Source organism: Chlorocebus sabaeus, chromosome 9 (assembly GCF_047675955.1).
Source record: "Chlorocebus sabaeus isolate Y175 chromosome 9, mChlSab1.0.hap1, whole genome shotgun sequence".
Classification (NCBI taxonomy): Eukaryota; Metazoa; Chordata; class Mammalia; order Primates; family Cercopithecidae; genus Chlorocebus; species Chlorocebus sabaeus.
The window spans coordinates 68,607,615-68,632,314 of record NC_132912.1 but is presented as its reverse complement, the minus strand read 5'-3'; the positions used below and the strand labels follow the sequence as shown (position 1 = coordinate 68,632,314).

The window sequence follows — 24,700 nt, the reverse complement described above, 5'->3', positions numbered from 1 at the left end:
CAGAGAGGGTTCCATTGGGAAACTGTTGAAACGGTGTTATGCAAAGACATTTAAAACGAGGCTACAGGATTCCAAGACTTTCAACATCAGTGAGTGTTCACCTGATTGACATTCCTAACGGAAAGTCAGAGAGAAACCCTCAGCTGGACATGGTGGCTCACTCCTGTAATCCCAGCTACCTGGGAGGTTGAGGAGAGGATTGCTTGAGCCCAGGAGGTAAAGGCTGCAGTGAGCTATGATTGTGCCACTGCACTCCAGCCTGGATGACAGAGCTAAACCCTGTCTCAAGAAAAAAAAAAAAAAAAATGGAGAAGGCCTCATCTCCTAGAGCCAGCCACTCCACCCAAAAAGCCTCTCTAGATCCCAAAGGACCGAGAGATTACAACCAGCTTCTCAGCTGTCAGTCTAGCAGATTTCTTGTCAGGTACTAAAACTGGCATTTTGGTTTTACACATCCACCTGAGTGTGATTAATAATCTTGGAATAGGGTCCCAGAATGAAACCATCTAAGTTAGGGGCCAACAAAATGAGTTTCTGAGCCCACAGGACTAAGGGAGGCTTCCAGGTGAACCATGGTCAGCAACCATGCTTGCTGCAGGAGCACAGTTAGAATTCTGAGTGTCACATACATTAGCCAAGCTTTCAAAAATAGGGTAAAGGCCGGGCATGGAGGCTCACGCCTGTAACCCCAGCACTTTGGGAGGCCAAGTGGGCGGATTACTTGAGGTCAGAAGTTCTAGACCAGCCTGGCCAACACGGTGAAACCCCATCTCTACTAAAAATACAAAAATTAGCTGGGTGTGGTTGCATGCGCCTGTAATCCCAGAGGTTAAGGCAGGAGAATCGCTTGAACCCAGGAGGTGAAGGCTGCAGTGAGCTGAGATCACACCACCGCACTCCAGCCTGGGCAACAGAGTGAGACTCAAAAAAAAAAAAAAAGGGAGGGGTAAAAAGTGTTTCTACAGTGTTCTAATATACACGGTGCCTGGCAGGAAACAAAATCTTCCCAGAAACGGTCTCCTACTTTTTGTCCCCAGTTTTATTACATATCCAGATGCCATTAACCGAAACAGATTCAAGTCTATACTACCTATTCAAGCTGCTTTCTGGTTAAAAAAGAAAACTATGTTGTCTGAACGCCCTACTCCAGCCTCCAGAGCCCAAATCCCAGACCCAGACCATCCTCAATGCACAAGGACACAAGGCTCACCATGTCGGCCATGCCAGGGCCCAGGCGGTCACACTCCTCCTTGACATGTTCCACCAAGGCCTGGACAAAGGTGGAGTTGGTCCGTACAGCAGTCTGGATGTCGGTCACCATCTGAATGCAGTCCTGGCAAACATCCCCATTATCCTACGGAAGAGGCAGTTAGGTTGGCAACTTAAGAGGATTCAAATTCCTAGGAAAACGTCCTTCTATACTCAGGGCTACAGCATTAGTGGGCACTTACTGGCCAGTTCCTAAGGTGCTTTACAGGCTCTCAAATTACTGATAGGCTTAAAATCGATTGAGTGTTCATTATAGTAACAGTATGGTATAAAAAGGGGGTTTAGTATAAATAAAAAGGATGGCCAGGCACAGTGGCTCACACCTGTAATCCCAGCACTTTGGGAGGCCACGGCAGGCAGATCGCTTGAACCCAGGAGTTTGAGACCAGCCTGAGCAACACGGCAAAACAAAAAATACAAAAATGTAGCCAGATGTGGTGGTGTGCATCTGTAGTCTCAGCTACTTAGGAGGCTAAGGTGGGAGGATCACTTAAGCCTCAGAGGTTGAGGCTGCAGTGAACCATGATCACAGCACTGCACTCCAGCTTGGGTGATAGAACGAGACCCTGCTCAAAAATAAAAGAAGTAAAAATTTTTTAAAGGGGGTTAACCTTTGCATATTTTAAATATCCCATTCTTTAGAAACTTCATGGTACAACCATTTAAAGGCTGGTTCATGTAACTACAGAGTTATGCACAGAGATAAGCCCCTGTTTAGGAGCCACACGTGCACTCTCTGGCCCTTTTGTCTCTCATCTCCAGTGCAACCAAAAATGGGGTCCTCAGTGGCCAGCCCATTGTCTTACCTTTGGCTGGGGCTTGCTGCGGGGGCCATCCTGAGGGTAGAGGAGGAGAGGGATGTTGGCCATGAAGGGGGCCACCACCTCAGTCATGTCCAGCTCTGGGATCTTATTGGACTCCAGCTGCTTCTGGTGATTCAGCTCTGCCAGGTGCTTCTGGAGAGACTCGCAGAGGTTGAGAGCAGAGCACACCTCCCCAGGACGGCTCTGGTGGGAAGGAAAGATGTCCTGCTGAAAATCCTCTCTCCGGGGGGAAAATAAGACAGGCCATCTGGTGCCTCTGAATTAGTCCCTCTCTTTAAATCCCTTAAAAGCAGCGCAAACCTATTGTCTAAATTAAAACCCAAGAATGTCAAAATTACCCAATCCAAGTGCCTAACCACACAGCAGCCCCTAAGCTTCCTCAATTCTCCTACTAGGCAATGATGCAGTTTGGCTGTGTCCCCACCCAAATCTCATCTGGAATTGTAGCTCCCATAATCCCACGTATCATGGGAGGGACCCAGTGGGAGGTAACTGCATCACGGGGCGGGTTTTCCTGTGCTGTTTAGTAAGAGTAAGTCTCATGATCTGATGGTTTTATAAAGGGCAGCTCCCCTGCACATGCTCTCTTGCCTGCTGATATGTAAGATGTGACTTTGCTCCTCCTTCACCTTCCACCATGATTGTGAGGCCTCCCCAGTCATGTGGAACTGTGAGTCCATTAAATCTTTTTTTTCTTTTTATAAGGTATGTCTTTATTAGTAGCATGAAAACAGACTAAATATAGGCTTCCGAAATGTTACCTCTGCTCCCCTCAGCTCTTCTTTAAAGGAATAGGAAGCCAGGCGCAGTGGTTCACACCTGTAATCCCAGCACTTTGTGAGGCCGAGGCAGGTGGACCACCTGAGGTCAGGAGTTCAAGACCAGCCTGGCCAACGTGATGAAACCCTGTCTCTACAAAAATACAAAAATTAGCCGGGCATGATGGTGGGTGCCTATGATACCAGCTACTTGGGAGGCTGAGACGGGAGAATCGCTTGAACCCAAGAGGCAGAGGTGCTGTCAGCCAAGATCGCGCCATTGCACTCCAGCCTGGGCAACAGAGTGAGACTCAGTCTCAAATAAATAAATAAATAAATAAATAAATAAAGGAATAGGAGCTTCTTGTTGGAGGAGAAGAGTCAGCAATTCTAAGCCACTTCTCCGCAAAATGAGCTAACACAATGGCTTTCAACACCTTCCATATGCTGACGGCTCCCAACTGTTTAACTTTTGTAATCATGCCCACCCCGCAGACATCTCAAACTTACCCCTCATTCTATCCTGTCCAACGAGCTCCATTTTAGCAAGTAACTCCACCTTCATCTTCTCAGAAACCAGGGAGACATTTATAGCTCTTCCTCTCCTATACATCCCCCTCATGAGCAAGTCCAGTCCATTTAATCCTCCAAAAGAGAATCTGCATCTGCCGTTTCCACTGTCCGCATCCCATCTCACTCACAAGGCCATGACCTCCTGAGGGTCCTGTCGGCTTCCCCACTTGCAGCTTCCCTCAATGGGACCTAGACCTAGATCAAACCCTTTGACAAATGCCCTTACAATCATGACACTCCAAGGCTGTACCTGCAATCCTTGAAGATGGCCTAGAAGGCTGTGCGTGACACAACCCCTGCCTTCCTCACCAGAACCTTGGTCAACTTTGGTCCTGTCTTGAGACAGTCCTGCCCCACTGGCCCTCGTCAGTTACTTAAACACCTCTTCTTTGTCAAGGCCTTTCCAAATTCCACAAAGCTAGTTCCGTGTTCTTTGCTAAAGACCCAGTCTGTGACAGGGTCTGCGGATGATACATACTTGATGAATGAAAGATGAGCATCTTTGTAGCTGAACACCCAAGTACATTCCCTGAATTATTCCTTAATTATAAGTTCACAGAAATAAATTCACGGAAGTGAAGTTTTGTGCTTGCTCAAAGGGGTCAAAGATTGGACATCATCTATCCAACTCACATCTCTGAAGGTTATGCCGGTTTACATTCCTTCAGTAGTCCGACCAGTCCCCAGCAGCCGCACCCTTGCTATCCCCAGGGCAAGTTACATACAGAGTGGCCTGCTGTGCCAAAGGAGCTATTCGGGATGTGAAATTGTAGCAAAATGCTGTTGAGGAATTCCAGAGCTATGAACAGACTTTCCATTTTAATCAATCTACTTGGGGCCACTGCCTCTCCTGGGCCCCAGAAGCACCTTCAAGGAAAAGCCTATTCCCCATCACTTACCATTTCTCCTTTAATGATGTCCAGGATGACAGGGAGATAGGAGTCCACTATCTCCTTGCACGAAGCAGACATGTTCGGTTTCGGAAGCCAGTCACAGGTCTTCTCCAAGTAAACAAGGATCTCCTCCTACGAGAGGACACCAGGGTCAGAATCAGGACAGGCTTTCCTCCCTGGAAATAAATGGGCTGAAGGAAAGAGGCCCTCAATAGCTCCCAGAAAAACCAAGCCTGGAAAACAGCCAGCCCTCAGGGAAAAGGACTTGGCCATGTTACCATTACCTATGGCTCTATCAGGTCAATCAGGCAAAAGCAGACATGAACATTCAAAACGAAGATCCTCGGACCTGCAGTCTCGCAGGCACAGGGAATTCTAAGCAGAGATGGCCAAACTGGACCTAGGTATTAGTGGCATGCAACATAACATCTCAATTAACTTCGGGCATTTAGTCCCAGGGACAGGAAAGGAGGCCCTTCAGCTTATTTTTGTACAAACCAGAACTCAGGATGGTTTTTACATTCTTTTTACATTTTTAAAAAGACACTGTGTGACAGGGACAGTATATGGCTCATATAGCCTAAAATCTTTTCTCCTTGGTCCTTTGTGGAAGACATTTGCCCCCCTCAGGCCTACACCATTCCTCTTTAGACACTCGGAATCACAGCTCTCTTAGGAACCAGTGCACGTGCCCATGGCTCAGGCACCATCCCCACTCACAGCTGCTCACCTCGGTGGCATTGTCCTTCAGCATATCACCAGCTGCGGTGACAACGTCTTTGCATATGTCACAGGGAAGGGATTTCTAAGAGAAAGAATACGAGAAATTTGTATTTGTAGGACACAAATTCACACCCCACACTACTGGAACTCCCCATGGCCTTTTCCCTATTCTCTCTAACCAGGGATATGATCATGACCACACTCCCGTCACATCCTGGTTCTCCACTCTGCATGAGCAGTGCTGGGGCACTGCAGGGAGGGAAGAGGTGTGACTCACTAGAACACACTGTGATTTACAGGACACAGAACCTTTGCTCATACCCATGCAGCACCCCATGTGGCACAGGTCAATTTCACATCAATGCTCACAACACTTCTGAGGAAACTGAGGCTCAGGTGAAATCACAGAGTCACATCAGTACATCAGGGAGGGGGGTGGGACAGAGAAACGAATGCCCCACCCACTTCTGAAGGCACATCCACACTGAACCGTTCACCTGCGCTTCCTCTGCCTCCCAGGCATGTTAACGAGGTACCACCATGCCAAAGCCAATCTTCTGATTGGCTCTAAGGCCCCCACCTGGACTAGAGGCCACGGAAATTCTAGTTGGTTCCTGCAGCCGTTGGGGAAGAATGCCCAGGCTGCCTTCTTGATGTCAACCAACTTTTCACCCATGGAGAAGAAACATGTCTGCGTGAGACTGAGGAACACCTATGAACTTAGCTGCATTTAGAGAAACCGATTTGAACCTAGTCAGGCTAATACAGTCATCTTTTGGTATCTGAGGGAGTATCAATTCCAGGACCCCCGTGGACACCCAAACCCCAGGATGCTCAAGTTCCACAGACAGCCCTCAACATCTGTGGAAACAGAGGGTCAAGGGTACCATGCATGAAACCATAACAAGAGAGGGCCAGACCGGGTGCGGTGGCTCACGCCTGTAACCCCAACACTTTGTGAGGCCAAGGCGGGTAGATCATGAGGTCAGGAGTTTGAGACCAGCCTGACCAATATGGTGAAAACCCTGTCTCTACTAAAAATACAAAAATCAGCCGGGCGTGGTGGTGTGCACCTGTAGTCCCAGCTACTCTGGAGGCTGAGGCAGAATTGCTTGAACCCAGGAGGCGGAGCTTGCAGTTTGCCAAGATCACGCCACTACACTCCAGCCTGGGCGACAAAGTGAGACTCCGTCTCCAAAAAAAAAAAAAAAAAAAAAAAAAAAAACAACAGAAGGTCGGGCCATGACAAGACCAGCCAATGAAGGAAGTTTAAAAGTCCTTACTGGACACACATTACACCTGGAAACAGGAAGTAGTATTAAAAAACAAGATTGAAAGCAAATTAGAAATCAAATCTGAAAAGAGTTCCAGACCAGTCGTGGTAGCCCACGCCTGTCATCACAGCACTATGGGAGGTCGGAGGATGACCTTAGCCCAGGAGTTCAAGACCAGCCTGGGTAGCATGGTAAAAACCTTATCTCTACAAAAAATACAAAAATTAGCCGGGCATGCTGGTGTACATCTGTGGTTCCAGTACTCAGGAGGCTGAGGTGGGAGGATCACTTGAGCCTAGAAGGTTGAGGCTGCAGTGAGCCATGATTGTGCCACTGTGCTCTGGCCTAGGTGACAGAGCCAGACCCTGTCTCCAAAAAAAAGGGCAAGTATGGCCACAGAAGGCAGTTTTCCAGTGAATAATTCACAAACTGCTTCTAAAACAATGGTGCTAAGTTTTCTTCTCTCACTGAAGGAGCACTAGGGGCTCCCTGAAGTCCACTCAGTCAAACATAGCCCATACCATATGATGGCCGGCATAGCCCCAAGTGAGCCCAGGGCAGCAGCTCTGCGTTCAGCTGGCACGGTCAGCAGAGCATCTCCTGAGAGGGCTTGGGACCGTGAGGAACGCACCCGTGGCTTGTCGCCTTAGACTATGCCCCACATTAATATGCTATATTTAGCATCGGTTAGATGAAAAATCAGTGCTAGCTTCCTCAGTGTGGTTACAGCTGGAAATCAATTTTAAATTGCAACTGCGCTCCAGGATCTCAATCAGCAGTTTGCCTGTTTGAGAGGAATGAGGAGAAAACAAAATACGAAACAGGTAGAAAGTACCTGAAAAGCTCAGCGTGTACTTTGTGGAGTGAGTGACCAAGGATAGAGCTGTGCCCATGTGCCCAGTGGTGGGAATGGGCACTGCCAATCCACTGGCCTCTTATCTAAGGTGAGAAGTGGGATCTGCACAGAGGTCCAGGAGGCAGTGTGGGGCACCTGGAGCCGCAGGCATGAAGACCTCATCCTGTCTGCCACAAGAGACCAGGCAGCCTCAGGGGAAGGAAACCTTAACCTCTCTGAGCCTCCATCGCCTTTGCTGTAAAACAGGTACATTCACCAATAGGTCCTGCCTCCCACACAGGGTCACAGTGAGAAGCAAACAAAACCAGGCAAGAGAAAGCGCTCTGTCAATATGGTGGTGAGTTACAGCTGCTCTAAGGGGACCCCAGGAGTGCTGGGGCTGGGACTAGAGGGTAGCGGCACTCACCACTGTCGGCTTGTTCCAAACGGTCTGCAGGCAGTGCTTCACTGCCCCGCAGTCGGATGCCGTCTTCACATTCTGGCACCACACTGCCGAGCCTCTGGTGCATTCTTTCAGTCCGAGGACTGGGCTGGCTAGAGCTAAAATGAAAACCAGTGTGAGGAGGTGGCCTGTTTTGCAGCAAACCAGGTCGACCTGACTTATTTCCCTAGGGCTGACGGCGAGCCCTGTCCTTGAGCTGGACGCCCCTACTCGGCCCCTCACCCAGCTGTATGGGACACCAGCCACACAGATGCACCCCTGTCCCAGTCAAGAAGCTGCCTTGTCAGTCACAGGGCTGGAAGGGACTCATTTATCTGGTTCACTTTCATTGGTTCCAACTACCTTTAAACAGTATCAGGGAGTATCAGACTTTAAATCCTCATAACCTTAAAATGTTTCCATAAGTAGCAAAAGAAACCATAGGAGAAAAGACTGACAAATTCAAATACAGGGAAGATTTGTGACTTCTGTAGAATGAATAACAGCAGTAGAATGAGGGGTTTTTTTAAAAAAGAAAAACAGGCTAGACGCGGTGGCTCACGCCTATAGTCCCAGCACTTTGGGAGGCCAAGGTGGATCGCGACGTCAGGAGATCGAGACCATCCTGGCTAACACGGTGAAACCCCGTCTCTGCTAAAAATACAAAAAAACAATTAGCCGGGCGTGGTGGTGGGCACCTGTAGTCCCAGCTACTCAGGAGGCTGAGGCAGGAGAATGGCGTGAACCCAGGAGGCGCAGCTTGCAGTGAGCCGAGACTGCGCCACTGTACTCCAGCCCAGGTGACAGAGTAAGACGCCGTCCCAAAAAATAATAATAAATAAAATAAAAATAAAAATAAATCATATCCTTATAACATAAAACAATTGCCAGCTGCAGCAGCTCACGCCTATAATCCCAGCACTTTGAGAGGCCAAGGTGGGGGATCACTTGAGTCCAGGAGTTGAAGATCAGCCTGGGCAACATGGCAAAACCTCATCTCTACAAAAAATTAGCCAGGCATGGTGGCACACACCCGTGATCCCAACTACTCGAGAGGCTGAGGTGGGAGGACAGCTTAAGCCCAGGAGGCGGAGGATAGCTTAAGCCCAGGAGGCAGAGGCTGTAGTGAGCCAAGATCTCACCACTGCACTCCAGTTGTGAGCTACCATACCCAGCTCTAAAAATGTTTTATCAACTGCCTTGAGAGTGCCTATGTTTCTTAAAACAAGTCCTTGATTTTAGAACCAAAAAATGGCGAAAAAAAATCCTCAGATTCACATCTCACTTCTAGGCCAACTATTCAGCTAGGAAACAAGATTACATCAGACTACACATAGAGGATGGTGGTGTGAGGGTCAAACTCCAACAGGCATCTCAGTAGGGTTGAACCAACTTTTGCTGCAATAGATACTTGGCCCAAGTCTGAGAGAAAAAAACAACAACCCACAATCACCTGAGAAACATACTTAGAACCTCAGGAGTCTCGCTGTATGCTGCTTCCCTCTGTAAGCCAATTCTACGTATGTGTGTAACACACATAGGAAACACGTGTTATATAGGTCAGCACCCGTTCTTCCTCCAGGAGAGGGAAAGGAATGAAGTGCTTTCTTTCATTACTACCTCCACAAGCTACTCACACAAAGACTGAGTCCCCCAAAGCTCGAGCCAGATCACCTCTACCCCTTCAGACACAAGAAAAATGAATTATTCATCTGCTGTCCAGGTTATAGCCTTCCCTGTCCCCAGAAGCAAAATCACAAACACGTCCAGTTCGCAATCTCAACCAAGCTGGCCACATTCCAGAGAATGCTGGTTTGGACTCTAGTTTCCAGGGGAAAACATGTGCCAGATGGGAATCAGTACCGAGCTCCCCAGATGGCTCACAAAAGCTTAGTTAGCGCACAGTGTAGCCAAGCATGGCTGGCGTCAGCCTCAGTTATAAATCTCAGGGGAGCGGTGGAGGGGAGAAATTGAGTCATGAGGGTAAGGGCTCTGAGGACTGTGCGGTCACAGAAACAGCTCAAATAGGAGCCCCAGACCTGATGGCTCCCACCACACCCTAGCAGGCCCTGGGCCCCTAGGACTTTGAAAAGGACCCATGATGACACCATGATACACACTGCCTAGCCCTACCTCCAAATCAAGAGAGGGCCCGAGTGATGAACAGGTGGCTACCACCAAAATGAGTCTCTAGGCAGAGGAAGGCAGAGTGATACACAGGGAAGCCACAAGAGGATGGGCTCAGACCTCAGGAGACCAGAGCCAAGTGGAAGAATCACCACCAAAAGCAGGGGCAAGTGACCGGCACTCCCCATTCTTAAAAATGCCCATCCAGTGTAACATCCACCCAGCTACTTTCTCCAGCCTTCTCAGCAGGGAACTAGCTACAGCTGACCAATATCTAGAGTGTTTCTGGAACACAACTCACTCCCACAGGCCCATACAAGAATACTTTGTAGGTTGCCTACTTCCTCTAGGAATGTGAAACAATAAGTTTTCCATGATGACTTTGTTACTTATTTTGGTCTGGCCAACCTGGACTGAAAATAATCTCGGGCAGCCCCTTGTATCTGAAACTGGCCCAGCTAATACAAACTGTCACTTCCCAATCCATGACCTACTGAATGGCAGCAGACCTCTTCCTCAGACCTGGAGGCAAAAAGGTACGCATGGTGGAGAATTCGGTACGCCTATAAAGTCATCAAATTCCAGCGTAAAACAGATTTCCGTGGACACAGGAAGTAACACATAAATTCCAACCCCTAGAAACTCCCTTCTTAGCGAGACAGCCTCTTCTACCTCCAACCACAAGCCAAACATAAAGGTGAGTATTACAAAAATGGCCTGTGGTATGCAATGGATTCCATCTCCCAGGATGAGCGACATGATGACACATGTTCACAGAGACTGCGTGTCCTCAGGGCAGGCACTGCTGGGTGGTGCTGGGGAGCTCCCGGCTGCCGAGAGGTGCAAAGCCCATTCTCAGAGCCTATCTCCTAGGAGGGGATCAAACAGTGGGTCAGAACCTTTTGGGGACATGGATCCCTTTCCCAGAAACTTTATTACACATAAAATCCTCCTAGCACTGGAGGAACTTCTCAGGCCCCAGCTGTGGATTAATCACAAAGCTCTACAGGCGAGGGTGGCTCCTCTCCACACAAGCAGGTCAACAACCCAGATGGTCACCAGCTCCACCGACTGTGCAGAGCCCGAGGCCCTCATGGCAGAGACCAAATGGTCACAACTTTCTTTACCCCCAAGAGCGGGAGGAACAGACATCTAAGTAACGGTGTGTGATCCCACACATCTGTGGGAATGGGAGCGGCGAGGCAATGCTAACGGAGCCTTCCTCAAAACGAAATTGGAATTGGCACCTGCAAAATGGTGACAGAAAGGGCTGGCTACGTGGAGAGGGGATGGGAAATTCAAGAACATTCCAAAGGAGTCCAGTTATCTGTGGGGAAGGGAAGAAACTGTCCTGTCTTTTCAGGAGCGAAGCCAAGGAAGTAGTGGCAGCCAGGCTGCAAAGGCAGACAGTCTCAGGTGCGCGAGGAATGGTCTCACCTGCCACACACACCCCAAGGTGAGGGCTCAACCCCATGGGTGATGCTGCAGGAAGCTCCAGGGATTTCTGGGTGGGACAGGACAGGTACGCTCATGTGTGGGTCTCAACCACCCAGGCACGAGGTGGCAGAACTGAAGAGGAGGCAGGAGATACCAACGCCAGGCACCTAACTGGAAGGCGAATTCAAAAACGTCCACATGAGAAATGGAGGCAGCAAGAGCCGAGAGACGCTAACACAGACTCCAAGAGAACAAGATGGGCAAATGGCACTAACTGGGTTCCATGAGAAGTCGGGAGGCTCAAAGGGAAAGCAGAACAGCAAGGGCCAACAGCACCAGGAGAGACACCCCCATGAGCACCGTGAGCTGCTCAGCAGAGGCCAGGGAGGGGAGGGCCTGGGGCCCCACCCAGAGAGTCCCCTGGAGGACTGGGGATGAGTGACGGGAGAAGGAATGTTTCAGAGACATGCATGGTCATCTCCAAGTAGGGGGAGAATCCCTTGCACCTTCCACCCGGGTGTGGAACTGGTATGAGTGGCTCCAGCCCACAGACCTCTGAACAATGAGCGGAGAACTGCAGCTCCAGGTAAAGAACGCATTTAACATCCACCCAGGGTCATAAAAAGAGAACGGATTAGCCGGGCTTGGTGGTGTACACCTCCATAGTCCCAGCTACTGGGGAGGCTAAGGTGGGAGGATCACTTATGCCCGGGGACGGAGGTTGCACTCCAGGGCCCCAGCGTCACTGCACTCCAGCCTGGGCAATAAAGCCAGAACCTGTCTCAGAAAAAAAAAGAGAGAATGAGTGGCATCATCAGGTGATGACCTCATCAACAGTGGAAGCAACCAAGCAGAAACAACGCATAACCTATGAGCAATTCTACGTAAGATGGATCCTTTCAGTGGTGGGCTGAACTAAAAGAGCTCCCAGGACCTCCAAGTCTTCTTTCCAACAAGGCAGATGACATTTTCAGCATTTATAACTAATAAATAAAAACTACTCAAAACTGCTTTCTGGTGAGTTACTTCTCAAAACATGTTGCCAGCAAAGCCTTTCATCTCTATTCTCATCCTCCCACACCCTACCCCCAAATACCAATTTCCTTCTCTGAGGCAGTATGCTGAACTCCAAGAAAGTTCTTAGAACGTGTGAGCTCCTGGAGATTTCTGATTAAACGTGTCATAAAGACATGAACAGCACTCGGAGCAAATCGAGCGCTTCACTTCTTAGTTCAAGGGCCTGGCAAGAGAGCTGGGAACAATGGGCCCTTTTTATTTTTATTTATTTCTTTTTTTTGAGGCAGAGTCTTGCTCTTGCCACCCAGGCTGGAGTGCAGTGGCACAATCTCAGCTCACTGCAGCCTCCGCCTCCTGGGTTCAAGTGATTCTCCTGCCTCAGCCTCCCGAGTAGCTGGGATTATAGGCGCCCACCACCACACCCAGCTAATTTTTGTATTTTTAGTAGAGACGGGGTTTTGCCACTTTGGCCAGGCTGGTCTCAAACTCCTGACCTCGTGATACGCCCGCCTCGGCCTCCCAAAGTGCTGGGATTACAAGTGTGAGCCACCATGCTCGGCCCCACAATGGGACTTTTTTAAAGACATAGATTTCAGGACCATGTGTGGTGGCTCATGCCTGTAATCCCAGCACTTTGGGAAGCTGAGGCGGGAGAATCACTTTGAGCTCAAGAATCAAGACCAGCCTGGCAACATGGCAAAGCCCCATCTCTACAAAAAATACAAAAATAGCTAGGCGTGGTGGCAGGTGCCTGTAATCCCAGCTACTCGGGAGGCTGAGGCAGGAGAATCACTTGAACCTGGGAGGCGGAGGTTGCAGTGAGCCGAGATCGTGCCACTGCACTCCTGCTGGGCGACAGAGCGAGACTCCAACCAAAAAAAAAAAAAAAAGAAAAAGAAAAAGAAAAAGAAATAAGTCATTATTATTCTATGTCTCTGTTGTTTACAGTCAAACCTCAGCCCAACTAATATACACATTTAATCAACGACCTCACTTACAAGAAAGGTCTCCCAACAACGAGTGTTTCCGGGGATACTCCAGTGAGGACACTGAAAAGCCCAGTACACAACAGAACCAAAGATTTTCTGAAGCAATCTCAGAATGACAGGATAACCCTTCCTAGAAGGTGATAAAACAATCAGTCTCATTATTTTAGCCATACAACATATGCTTTGCCTTTTAAATATTTTAGTAACATGCTAAAATACAATTTGAGTCTAGCTACCAAAAAAAAAAAAGTCACAGAAAATGCATGCAGCCTCCCAGTGCTGACAATCAGAGCCTACATTCCACAGGGCAGCAGATCTGCTGCCTGGGTAAGGCGGCACCATGGCAACAGGCAGGTTGCTAGGAAACCAAGAGAGGATAACCCCAGGAGGGGCAGCTTCTGCCGCAGGTCCCCCGCATTCAGGCATTTCTCAGAGGAATTCATGTACTTCCATCCCCTAGAAGCAGGAGATAACGTAATGCACTCAACACTAACTACTCAAACAGCGAGTGCCACAAATATCTTCTATGGCAAAGAGCACTTGTCTCTTCTTCATAGATAATCCTGCCTTTGGAAAACAGTCTGCAGAGCAGAATAACACAGCTCACTGAATCATTCAGAATAGTATACGCTCAGAGGTAGTCTCCCTTGATTTGGAGGAAGTAAGGTCCGAGAGTCCTCTTATCACATAAGAAATCAGTGGCAATAAAGCTCTTAAGCTTGCTAGGCTGACATCCCATCACCTCTGGCCTCAAAGTATTAAGACAAAGGTCCTTTCTTCCCTGCTTCTCCTCTGCTGCTACAGCCTGGCTTCTTAATTTTCCTCCCAAGCCAGATCATTCCACGGCAGGACATTATCTACACAGAGAAAGCGATAAAGTCCTCAGGGAAATTACCTTGTGCAATAATGGCTGAGGCTGGGGACAAGAATGCAATCTACTCAGACCGTATAAGAGTGATGGAATGGAGGCTTAACTAATTTGGGGACAATTCCTAACTAGTTCATTCAAGGGCACTGTAGTCCAATAAAAACTCCTAACAAAGCTTTTCTTCCAAAGCATTAACATATCAGGTGATGATCAAAGAAGAACTTAGATCACTTCAGATAAGATTACAAGGCAATCCATGACTGAAAAACAAGCCCTTGGAAGGACTACCCAGATTCCAGCCAAGTGAGCAAGTGGAGGCAGGGGTCAGAGGGGGGCTCTGCATGGCTCCCCATCCTCAAGAAAGCTCCACTGCAGATCCAGCATGCTGCAGTGCACTCAGTGCAGGCACCCACACCGAGCCTTGCTAACCAGCTGCGTGGTCTCTGCACATTTGCAGAAGATAATAATATGCTAAAAAAGGTTTCACGCAAACCTCATTAAAGAAATTCAGTATTCTGAACTTGTCTCATATACCGTTTACTAACTAAAAAGTTCCAGATATATGTGAGTCCACTATAAATGTCACTTTTGGCTTACTTCAGTTAATACTTTATAGGAATATTGCCTTCATTTGAAATCTAAAATGCTCAGACCACAGTATGCATCACGGCAGGATATCAGACTGGCCCAGAATTCCGAATTAGTTGCTTTCACCACAGAGGGCTGTTATGAGAATTAAATGAACTAATGTTCAATAAAAAGCAGAATGGGCCAGACGCAGTGGCTCACATCTGTAATCCCAGCACTGTGGGAGGCAGAGGCGGGCAGATCACCTGAGCTCAGGAGGTCAAGACCAGCCTGCGCAACATGGTGAAACCCCATCTCTACTAAAAATACAAAAAATGGCTGGTTGTGGTGGCTCACGCCTGTAACTCCAGCACTTTGGGAGGCCAAGGGGAGTGGATTACTTGAGGTCAGGAGTTTGAGACCAGCCTGGTCAACATAGTGAAACCTGGTCTCTACTATATACATATAAATAAAATAGCCAGGCATGGTGGCGCACACCTGTGGTCCCAGCTACTCAAGAGGCTGAGACAGGAGAATCACTTCAACCCGTAAGGCAGAGGATGCAGTGAGCCGAGATCATGCCATTGCACTCTGGCCTAGGTGACAGTGTGAGACTCCATCTTTTAAAAAAAAAAAAAAAGCAGAATGTCTCCTTGGGTTAGCTCTTAAATATCTGTAGGTTCTGCAAATCAGCTAAACCAGTGGTTCTCAAAGTGTGGTCCAAAACCCTAAAGGTCCCAAGGACTCTTTCAGGGGGTTTGTGAGGGAAAAAATCCTCATAATAAAAACAAGACATCAGTTGCCATTTTGCTCACTCACAAATGTTAAGTTTCTGTAGAGGCATGTGACATGACATTGCAACAGACTGAATGCCCAAGCAGCTAAGAATCCAGCCAGGTGTTAAAAGGATTGCAAAAATGTAAAACAGGCTGCTCACTAAATATTTGTGCTTTGGAAAATATTTTTTCATTAAAAATATAATACATACAATAAATATATATATGTTAACATGTAATAGGTTTATCAATATTTCAAAGCATTACTTTTTAAACACTGACAGTTTAACTTATAAGATGTTAAATACTGATAGATACAGCCCACATAAGCAAAAGCTCTTTGGGGTCCTCAAAAACTAAGGAGTATATAGGGATCCTGCAACCAAAAGTTTGAGAACCTCCAAGCTAAACATCTAGAGAACCAACTTCTGAAACCAAAAGTGGTGGGGATAATTTCCTCAACTTATAGTTGCTTTCTTTTTCAGATTTACCTCAAATCAGAGCCACCATTAACATCTAAATTATATTAGGCTCCCCTGTCCCTACCCCCTACATAGAACCCTCCCCAAAAGGTTTGGGAGGGGCGGGTCCCAAACTATCCTCAACTATTATAAAGGTCAACACTTCATTTGTGCTCAAAGTCACTCTTAATTTCGTAACCCTAAAAACAATTTCTTAACATTAATTTCAGAAGAATAGAAGATAATATTCTATCTAATCATGATAAAGACTCAGCACTATGAAGTAATGAAGTTTCAAGCACACTAGCCTACACTTCCCCAGCTGAAGTCTACCTGGCTACACCTCACGGCACTCATCAATGCTGAGCACCTGTTATGTGCCCAAACTGCTCCACATGCTGCAGACACAGCAAGTGATCAAGACAACACACACACCACAACGCCAGGTAGCGGTGAGTGCTACAAATAAAGCAAGGTGGGGTGGGGCAGCTATTTCAGACAGATCCGTGGGGAACACTGATAAGGCAACATCAAGCAGGGACCTGAATGCATATAGAGAGGAAGCCCCATGGGTTACCCAGGGAGGAAGATGTTTCAGAGAGGTGCAATTCAAAATGGAAAATCTATGAACACCAACAAGGAAGGGGCCAGGAGCCTGGACAGCAGGCCAGACAGAAGACAGGGGGAGGAACTGAGAGGTGGTCAATCACCAGGTGACAGGCGACCTTGCCAACACACTCTGAGTTTTATTCCTAGTGCTATAGGAAGCCACGTGGCCCTCTGGTATCAATGCCTGAAGAACAGACTTACTCGTACAGAACGGCATCCCATCACAGCTACTGAAAGAGTCGTAAGCAACGTGACAAATACTGGCCAAGAAAACTTTCGCTGCGTCTTCTTCAATCTTAGTCATGTTGTTTCCTCTCATGTAAATAATTTTCCAAAGGCAGTATCTGTCCAAATGTGGCCAGAATTTACAATTTTTACATTTACAAGTCTCATTAGAATTCACCTCACATTTTATTAGATGTCATGTCCATCAATAGGCGTTAAATAGACACATCCATACAATGAAACACTCAGCTGGGAAGTGGGAAGAGATTAAGGAGACCTGACAGCCTGAGGGCAATGTGGCACAGCCGGTTGGACCCAGGAACCAAAAAATGAGATTAGTGGGAAAACTGGTAAAAATCCAAATGAAGTTTGCAGTCTAGATAGTGACAGTGTCCTGATATTAATTCCTTGCTTTCAGCAGACATATCGTGGTTATACAACACATTGACAGTATGGGAAGCTAGGTGAAGGGTATACAGGAACTCAGTATACTACCTTTGTAACTTCTCTGTAAATCCAACATTATCTCAAATTTTAAAATTTAAGTACATCTATCTGTGTTAGCATGAAGTGACCTCTAGGATATACTGTTTAAGAAAACAAAAGGAGAAATGCAAATGAAACCACTAAGTCATTTTACTCCTATCAAATTAGCAAAATTTAAAGTTTTAACAATATCAAATGTTAACAAGGTCATGCAGTAACTGGAAATTGAATATGTTATGGAATGGCAACTGCCAAGATCATCTGAGAGTACTTCTACAATTGTCAGTTACTCCACAACTCAGCAATTCTGCTCTTAGACATATTCCCTAGAGAAATGTTTTCCATGTGCACAAGGAGACATGTACAAGAATTTTTACAGAAGCAGGCTGTAACAGAAAAAAACTAGAAATTATCTAAATGTCTATCACTAGAATAGAAATGATATAGACCGGGCTCAGTGGCTCACACCTGTAATCCCAGCACTTTGGGGTGCTGAGGTGGGCAGATCACCTGAGGTCAGGAGTGCGAGACCAGCCTGGCCAGTGTGGTGAAACCCTGTGTGTACTAAAAATACAATCACTAGCCAGGCGTGGTGGCATGCACCCGTAATCCCAGCTACTCGGGAGGATGAGACAGGAGAATCACTTGAACCCAAGAGGTGGAAGCTGCAGTGAGCCAAGATCATGCCACTGCACTCCAGCCTGGGTGACAGAGCAAGACTCTGTCTCAAAAAAAAAAAAAAAAAAAAAAAAAAGGAAATTCTATAATTTGAATACTATATATTGTAGTGAAAATGAAATAGATCTACGCATTTTCTTTTTTGTGGAGGGCTTTCCAGTAAAAACCAGAAAGCCTTCTAGACAAATTCTAAAAGGTATAACAGTAATCTACACATTTTCAACGTAGATAAACCTTCCTAGCAAAACAAAAAACTAACCCAACAATATAGAGTGGTCCCTCTTTAACCACAGCTTCCTTGTCTACCATTTCAGTTACCCACGGTCAAATGTGGTCTGAAAATGTATTCTGAGAGACAAAGACCACATTCACATAATTTTGATTACATATTGTTTTAATTGTTCTGTATTACTAGTTGTTGTTAATCCCTTACTGTGCCTAATTTATAAACTAAACTTTATCACAGGTATGTATGCATAAGAAAAAACATACTATATATAAATAAAGTTTGGTCCCATCCACAGCTTCCGGCATCCCCTGGGGGTCTTGGGACACATCCCCCAAGGATAAAGGGAAAGACTGTTGGATACAATATTTGCAAAATGTTTAAAATATCCAAAACAATACTCTATACACACTGCTGAAGCTTCCAGTCACATGTAGGGGAGGAAAAAGACCTAAGGGGGAGGAAAAACAAGTCCAGGAAGGTGGCTGTCTATGGCGGCAGCTGGGTTGTCAGCTTCCATTTCTTAACCTGGGTGTTGTATACACATGTGTTCATGATAATCTTCCACTTTTAAAATGTTTCACAATTTAAGGAGCAACAAGCAAAACAGTCAGTAGAATATACTATTATGTGTGTTAAAAAGAAAAAAGGCAGAAGGAACTCACACATGGGGTGTACCTCTGCAAGCTCCTAAGGGAGCTGCTACCAGGCTATCTGAGGAGGGCCTGGGGCCAGCAGTGGCGGGGACAAACCTTGTACTCTACACTCCATTCTACTGACTGACCTGGCTTCCCACGTCCATCTATTATCTACTCTAAACAGCTCGCCTCCATTTATGAATGGGGACACTGGACTAGGGGGCTGGAACAGACTACCTCAGGTCCAGGGTTAGTGACAACAGGTCCAGACCCAAGCATTCAGGTTACCAGGAACCAGTTCCGATCTGCTGGGCTGCTCTGACGTCAAGATCACCTAGCAGCTAAACCTAGTTTGGCAAACTGCCTACCAACTCCCTCCTAACTGCTGTGTACCTACCCTGGCTTGTTTTCCTGACTCACTAATTATACCCAGCATGTATGTTTTTAATAAGTCAATTTAATTTTGTTAAAGTCACAACGTCCTTTGAAACGAAGATGCCAAAGGAAATCACAAAATCAAGGGCAGAAAATAGGTCGCTGTGCTAGGGGGACAAAGATATTGACAATACATTATTTGTATTAGTGGTACAGCAACAAACAATACTAACTAAGCCCTTTTCTGTATTCACCTAATTTATTTAAGCTAAACAGCAGCCCAGTGAAATAGGAATGATTAATGCCACTTTACAAATGATGAAATACGGGAGACTTTAAGCAACTTGCCCAAGGTTGTATGGCTACTGTCAGCAATGAGATAATGTGAAACTTCCATTCCACATTGTCATCTTCTCCCAACATACAATATTACAAATGCCATAAAGTTATTTTTTGGAACTTCATGTAATAAAAAAATAAAGCAATTAGTACTTTTGCAACAGCCAAAATCTTCATCCCAATCACTGTATTTATCATCACTGTTTTAAAGCCTTAAAAAAAAAAAAAAAAAAAAAAAAAAAAAAGGCCAGGTGCAGTGACTCACGCCTGTAATCCCAACACTTTGGGAGGCCGAGGCGGGCAGATCACTTGAGGTCAGGAGTTCGAGACCAGCCTGGCTAACATGGCGAAACCCCATCTCTACTAAAAATACAAAAATTAGCCAGGCGTGGTGGCACACCCCTGTAATCTCAGCTATCAGCTACCTGGGAAGCTGAGGTATGAGAATCACTTAAACCCGGAAGCAGAGGTTGCAGTGAGCCGAGATCACGCCACTGCACTCCAGCCTGGGCAACAGAGTAAGACCCTGTCTCAAAAAAATAAATAAATAATTTTTTAAAAAAGGCAAGCAGGGCAATGTAATTCTAATTAGTACTCTCTTTCATTTATCTGAAGAATATCCAGACTCTCCTTCCTGGTGGCAGAACCAAAAAGGAGCCAGAAAGCAAGTCTTACAGCCTGGCAGCCAGTAATCTAGAATCCCTGCTAGAAGCTGCCTCCAAAGCTACCATGCATACCTGTCTAAGTGGCTTTGGTCTTGGCCTCGAGAACTTCCTAAGCATGCCTCATTAGGTGCTGTCCCCAGCCAGCAACACCCCGCCCCACCCTTCCACTTCCCAACAGCTGTCTGGACATTCCATAGTTTCACTCACCGAGAAAATGGAAGACCAAGTTCTCCTTTCCCTCATCTAGAAAATGCCACATCAATCAATCCAACACACTTCAACTCTCAGAGTTCCTTCTCCAAACAACCTGTCAGGGCCGGGCGCGGTGGCTCACACCTGTAATCCCAGCACTTTGGGAGGCTGAGGCAGGCAGATCACTTGAGGTCATGAGTTCAAGACCAGTCTGGCCAACATGGCAAAACCCCATCTCTACTAAAAATACAAAAATTAGCCGGCATGGTGGTGGGCGCCTATAATCCTAGCTACTCAGGAGGCAGAGGCGGGAAAATCGCTTGAACCCAGGAAGCGGAAGTGGCAGTGAGCCAAGATCGCACCACTGCACTCCAGCCTGGGGACAGAGCAAGACTCCATCTCAAAAACAACCTGTCAGGTTTTTCCCTTTCGGACGCCTCTCTTTCACAAGAGAGAGCTGCTCTCCTCTCTCCTTTCTTCTGCCTATTAAACTTTCTGCTCCAAAAAAAAAAGAAAGAAAAAAACAAAACAACCTGTCAAATGTACTTCAAGGACGTGACAAATCACTGATTTGTTAAAACAAATAAACCCTTCTTTCTTCAGGAATTATACTCTTATTTTCACAGAATAAAACTGATTTACTATTGATAAACAGGAGATTTATCCAAAATCCCTGACAGGCCAAGACCTGAAGTTCCTACTGATATTCAGCAGGCCAGGCTATAAATTCATATGTTATTGAAAGAAAATATATAATACCTTCTAGCATGCCCAGAAAACACACCTGTCTTAGTGTGGGGTAGACAACATTCAGCTGGCTAGCCACCACACAGCTGACAACTATCAGAGCATCTAAGCTTCAGGGAGCACCTGCCACATCCAGGCACCATCCCTCATGCCTTACACCTAGCTCATGAACACGCTCCTTTTTCCACCAGAGGACTCACCCAACAGCAACAGCCTCCATGATCCCATTTGTAAAAGTTCGAAACTGCAGCTTTTACATCTATGGCGTTCAAAGGTTAACAAAAATGTTTCCTTTGGGGCAAGTGGGACAGGGCAGTGAATGGGTGAACAGGGGCCTCTGGATGCCTGGATGCCACCGCTCTGCTCCCCAACCTCGGGGGCTGCTTACACAGGCGGGCTCACTTTGTGATAATTCATCAAGTTGTCTACTTAATCTTCCATGTATGTAACTTACACTAAGTTTTTAAAAGTTAAGAGGTCCATGTTGACAGAGGGATACGGAAAAAGCGAGCACTGTAGAGTCTTGGGTTCTGGTCCTGGCATCCCCAGTAAATGGTCTGTGATTTGGGAGAATCACCTCTGGGCACCTCCAGGTCTTCATTTCTTACAAAGGGGTTAGATTAGATGCTCTCCAATTCTCCCACGGTGCCATGGCTTTGCTTTGGCTTTTAGGTGGGTAAAAAGGAGAGGCAGCTGGATGGGCAAAGTAACTCAAAAGCAAGTGTCTCTACCATCAGGACATCACTGAAACACAAAATACAAAGCCCGCCCCGATTCAGGGTGGCACTCTGTACTATAACAGTGTCACGAAGAAAGTTCTAAATGCCTCCCAGGCAGTAGACAATAGCTGCAGTCACCAGGCATTTTCACTAACAAAACTCATTATCATGTCTAGAAATTTTAGGAGTAACAATTCCAAAAAAATCACAAAGGGGCCACAGCTGTGAAGGCCAGGCAGCATTCAAACACTGTTATCAGCACTGACTTTGGCCTAATCCTAAAGGTAGGACAGCAAAGTTTGACCAAGGCCATAACAATACCTCCCATTTACCAGAGTTTTCAGGGAAAAGGGTCCCTTGGTTAACAAAATACTGTGGTTAACCACAAGCCCATATATACCCGAGGTGGATTTTACATTTCCCAAGACACAATTAAGTCCCTTTTGGGTGATGTGAGTGAATCAGAACTCTTAAGGGTCTTGTGAAGAGTGACTCAACGTCAACAAGAACAATGGATGATGTAAAAAGTAAGAAAAAAATTGCTCTGAATCAGTATAAAAAATTTAGAGACCAGCATTAGTTTATTATACAGACCATAGAATAACAGCAGTATAAGCTTGAATATAAAACCAAAATGATTTTTTTAGTAAGCAGATCGCCTTTCACTGTGCACAGGTAAAACAAATTTAAGAGCTTGGTATAGGGTCAAGAGACATTCTTGAGAGCTGCTGAAAGCTAACGCATTTCTTTGGTTTTGCATCAACCCTGTCATCCACTTTGTCACTGTTTATTAAAATCTGGGTAGCTGTATGGTGGCTAAAATGGCAGCCAGCCCTTAAATTACATATAGTTACTAAGAAACAGAAATTGTGGTGGGGACTGGGTGCGGTGTCTCACGCCTGTAATCCCAGCACTTTGGGAAGCTGAGGTGGGAGAATGGCTTGAACTCGGAAGGCGAAGGTTGCAGTGAGCCAAGACTGCGCCATTGCACTCCGGCCTGGGCAACAAGAGCAAAACTCCGTTTCAAAAACGAACAAATAAAACACAAACGGCCAATAGTGTGCAAGACTTTCTTTTCTCTCTCTCTCTCTCTTTTTTTTTTTTTTTTTAATAGGCGGGGTCTTGCTATGTTGCCCAGGCTGGTCTCCAACTCCTAGGCTCAAGCGATCCTCCCACCTCGGTCTCCCAAAGTGCTGGGATTACGGGCATGAGCCACCGCGCCCAGATGCAAGACATTTCAAAGCAAGTGAAATGAGGACTCCATTGCAAAATAACTGGACCAAAAAACACTATATCGCCTTCAATATCTATGAGAATTAAGCTCTGATATTTTTTTTTTTTTAGCTTGGCCAAATTCCTATCTAAGGAGTCTAGGGAGTCATACCTACAAATCACAAATTCTCATCAGATAGGTTTTATTTGACCCTATATATCGTGACTTACTTTCCAATCTGACTCTGGCATAACATTATGAGACAAGGAAAAATAAAATCAAAATATCTAAGCCCAAAATATATTTCCTTGCCATACCTTGAACTTGCCCTGCAAAGTCTCTTGTGGGAAAAATCCACATTCTATAGAGAATCCCCTTCCCCCCATGTTTTCCTTCCCAGATCCAGGAGATAATCAACTAAGAGCCAGACACCCTTTCGGGTCCATAGAAACATTTTACAACGTGCTCGCTCTCTTAAGTTGGCTACCTGAGAGCTTCCTCTGCACAATAAAACTTGGTCTCCACAATCCTTTATCTTTACTTGAATATTTTCTTTTTATTGATCCCAGGTCTTCAGATAAACTCAGCCAACTGTCAACTAGAAAATGTTTAAATTTACCTATGGCCTGGAAGCCCCCTGCCGCTTTGAGTTGTCCCGCCTTTCTGAACCAAACCAAAGTATTTCTTAAATGTATGTGATTGATGTGTCATACCTCCCTAAAATACGTAAAATCAAGCTGTACCCAGACCACCTTGGGCATATGTTCTCAGGATCTCCTGAGGGCTGTGTCACGGGCCATGGTCACTCATATTTGGCTCAGAATAAATCTCAAAATATTTTAGAGTCTGACTCGTTTTGTCAACACCTAGAATCCGGAGTAAATACATACACAAACGTCAACACAGATGATATACATGTGCTTCCTGCAGCTTCGCTACCCTGACAGGCAATGAAGCCAACGGCCAAAGTGTCCTGCGGGACTGGGCTCCAGCCCACCTCCATCACGTGCGCCCAGCACAGGCACAACACAGCTGCCCAAGGGGTCACCCTACAAGACCCAACCCACAGTGGAAAGCGCAGTCTGAAGGAAGGCCTCGGGGCCCCCACGGCGCAGGAACCCACTCCAGCCCCGAGGGAGATGCTGCCTAGGGCCTGGGCCGCCCTCCCGGGGGCATTTTCGCAGCCCGCCCCCCGGAGCCCCTGGTCGCCCAGGGAAAGCCGGCGAACGCGCCTGCGCAGTGCGCGCCCCCTCGCCAACCCGGGCAGGGGGAGCAGAGAAACCAGGCCCAGCACAGCCCGCGCTGGAGCCGATGGACGCTGCGAGGCACCTCCTCCCCAGACTGAGGGTCCCAGAGCTTACCCGCGCCCAGGAGGCTGGCCAGGAGGAAGAGAGCGTACATAGCGCCGCCTGACTCCGCAGTCTGCAATGCGGAGCGTCAGCTGATCCCCGCAGATATAAATCTGCCCTGCCCCGAAGCCGTCCAGTGCGCAGGCGCTAACCCCGCCCAGTCCGGGCCTGCCCGGGCTCATCAGCACCCTGACTCAGCGCCTCTGAGGGCGCCTGCGCGAAGGGCAGGCCAATTGGGGGACAATGGGAGGAGCGAAGGGAAGGGCTATGGGGAGGAGTGAGGAAGAACTTCGAGAAAAGGAAGGGAAAAGTCATAAAAGAAAAACCCTATTAATAGGTCAGAGATTATATATGTAACAATACCTTTTAAATCTCCACATTGTTGGCCGCCGCGGTGGCTGACACT

At 46.8% G+C, this 24,700-nt stretch overlaps 1 protein-coding gene and 1 non-coding gene across 2 annotated transcripts in view; both read right to left on the bottom strand.

The window, feature by feature from the left end:
• Positions 1–24,444, bottom strand: part of PSAP (prosaposin) — a 34,454-nt gene extending 10,010 nt beyond the window's left edge. The window contains exons 1-6 of the mRNA XM_007963128.3: positions 24,307–24,444; positions 7,577–7,710; positions 5,048–5,122; positions 4,324–4,449; positions 2,076–2,276; positions 1,211–1,354 (exon numbers count right to left, since the gene is read on the bottom strand). Of these exons, the coding sequence (XP_007961319.1) occupies positions 1,211–1,354; positions 2,076–2,276; positions 4,324–4,449; positions 5,048–5,122; positions 7,577–7,710; positions 24,307–24,346 (720 nt within the window). The 5' untranslated portion in view covers positions 24,347–24,444. The remainder of the gene's footprint in view (positions 1–1,210; positions 1,355–2,075; positions 2,277–4,323; positions 4,450–5,047; positions 5,123–7,576; positions 7,711–24,306) is intronic.
• Positions 17,979–18,038, bottom strand: LOC119628180 (U7 small nuclear RNA). The gene has a single exon (XR_005244485.1). It is a non-coding gene; the product is annotated as a U7 small nuclear RNA (small nuclear RNA).
• Positions 24,445–24,700: the final 256 nt, after the last annotated feature.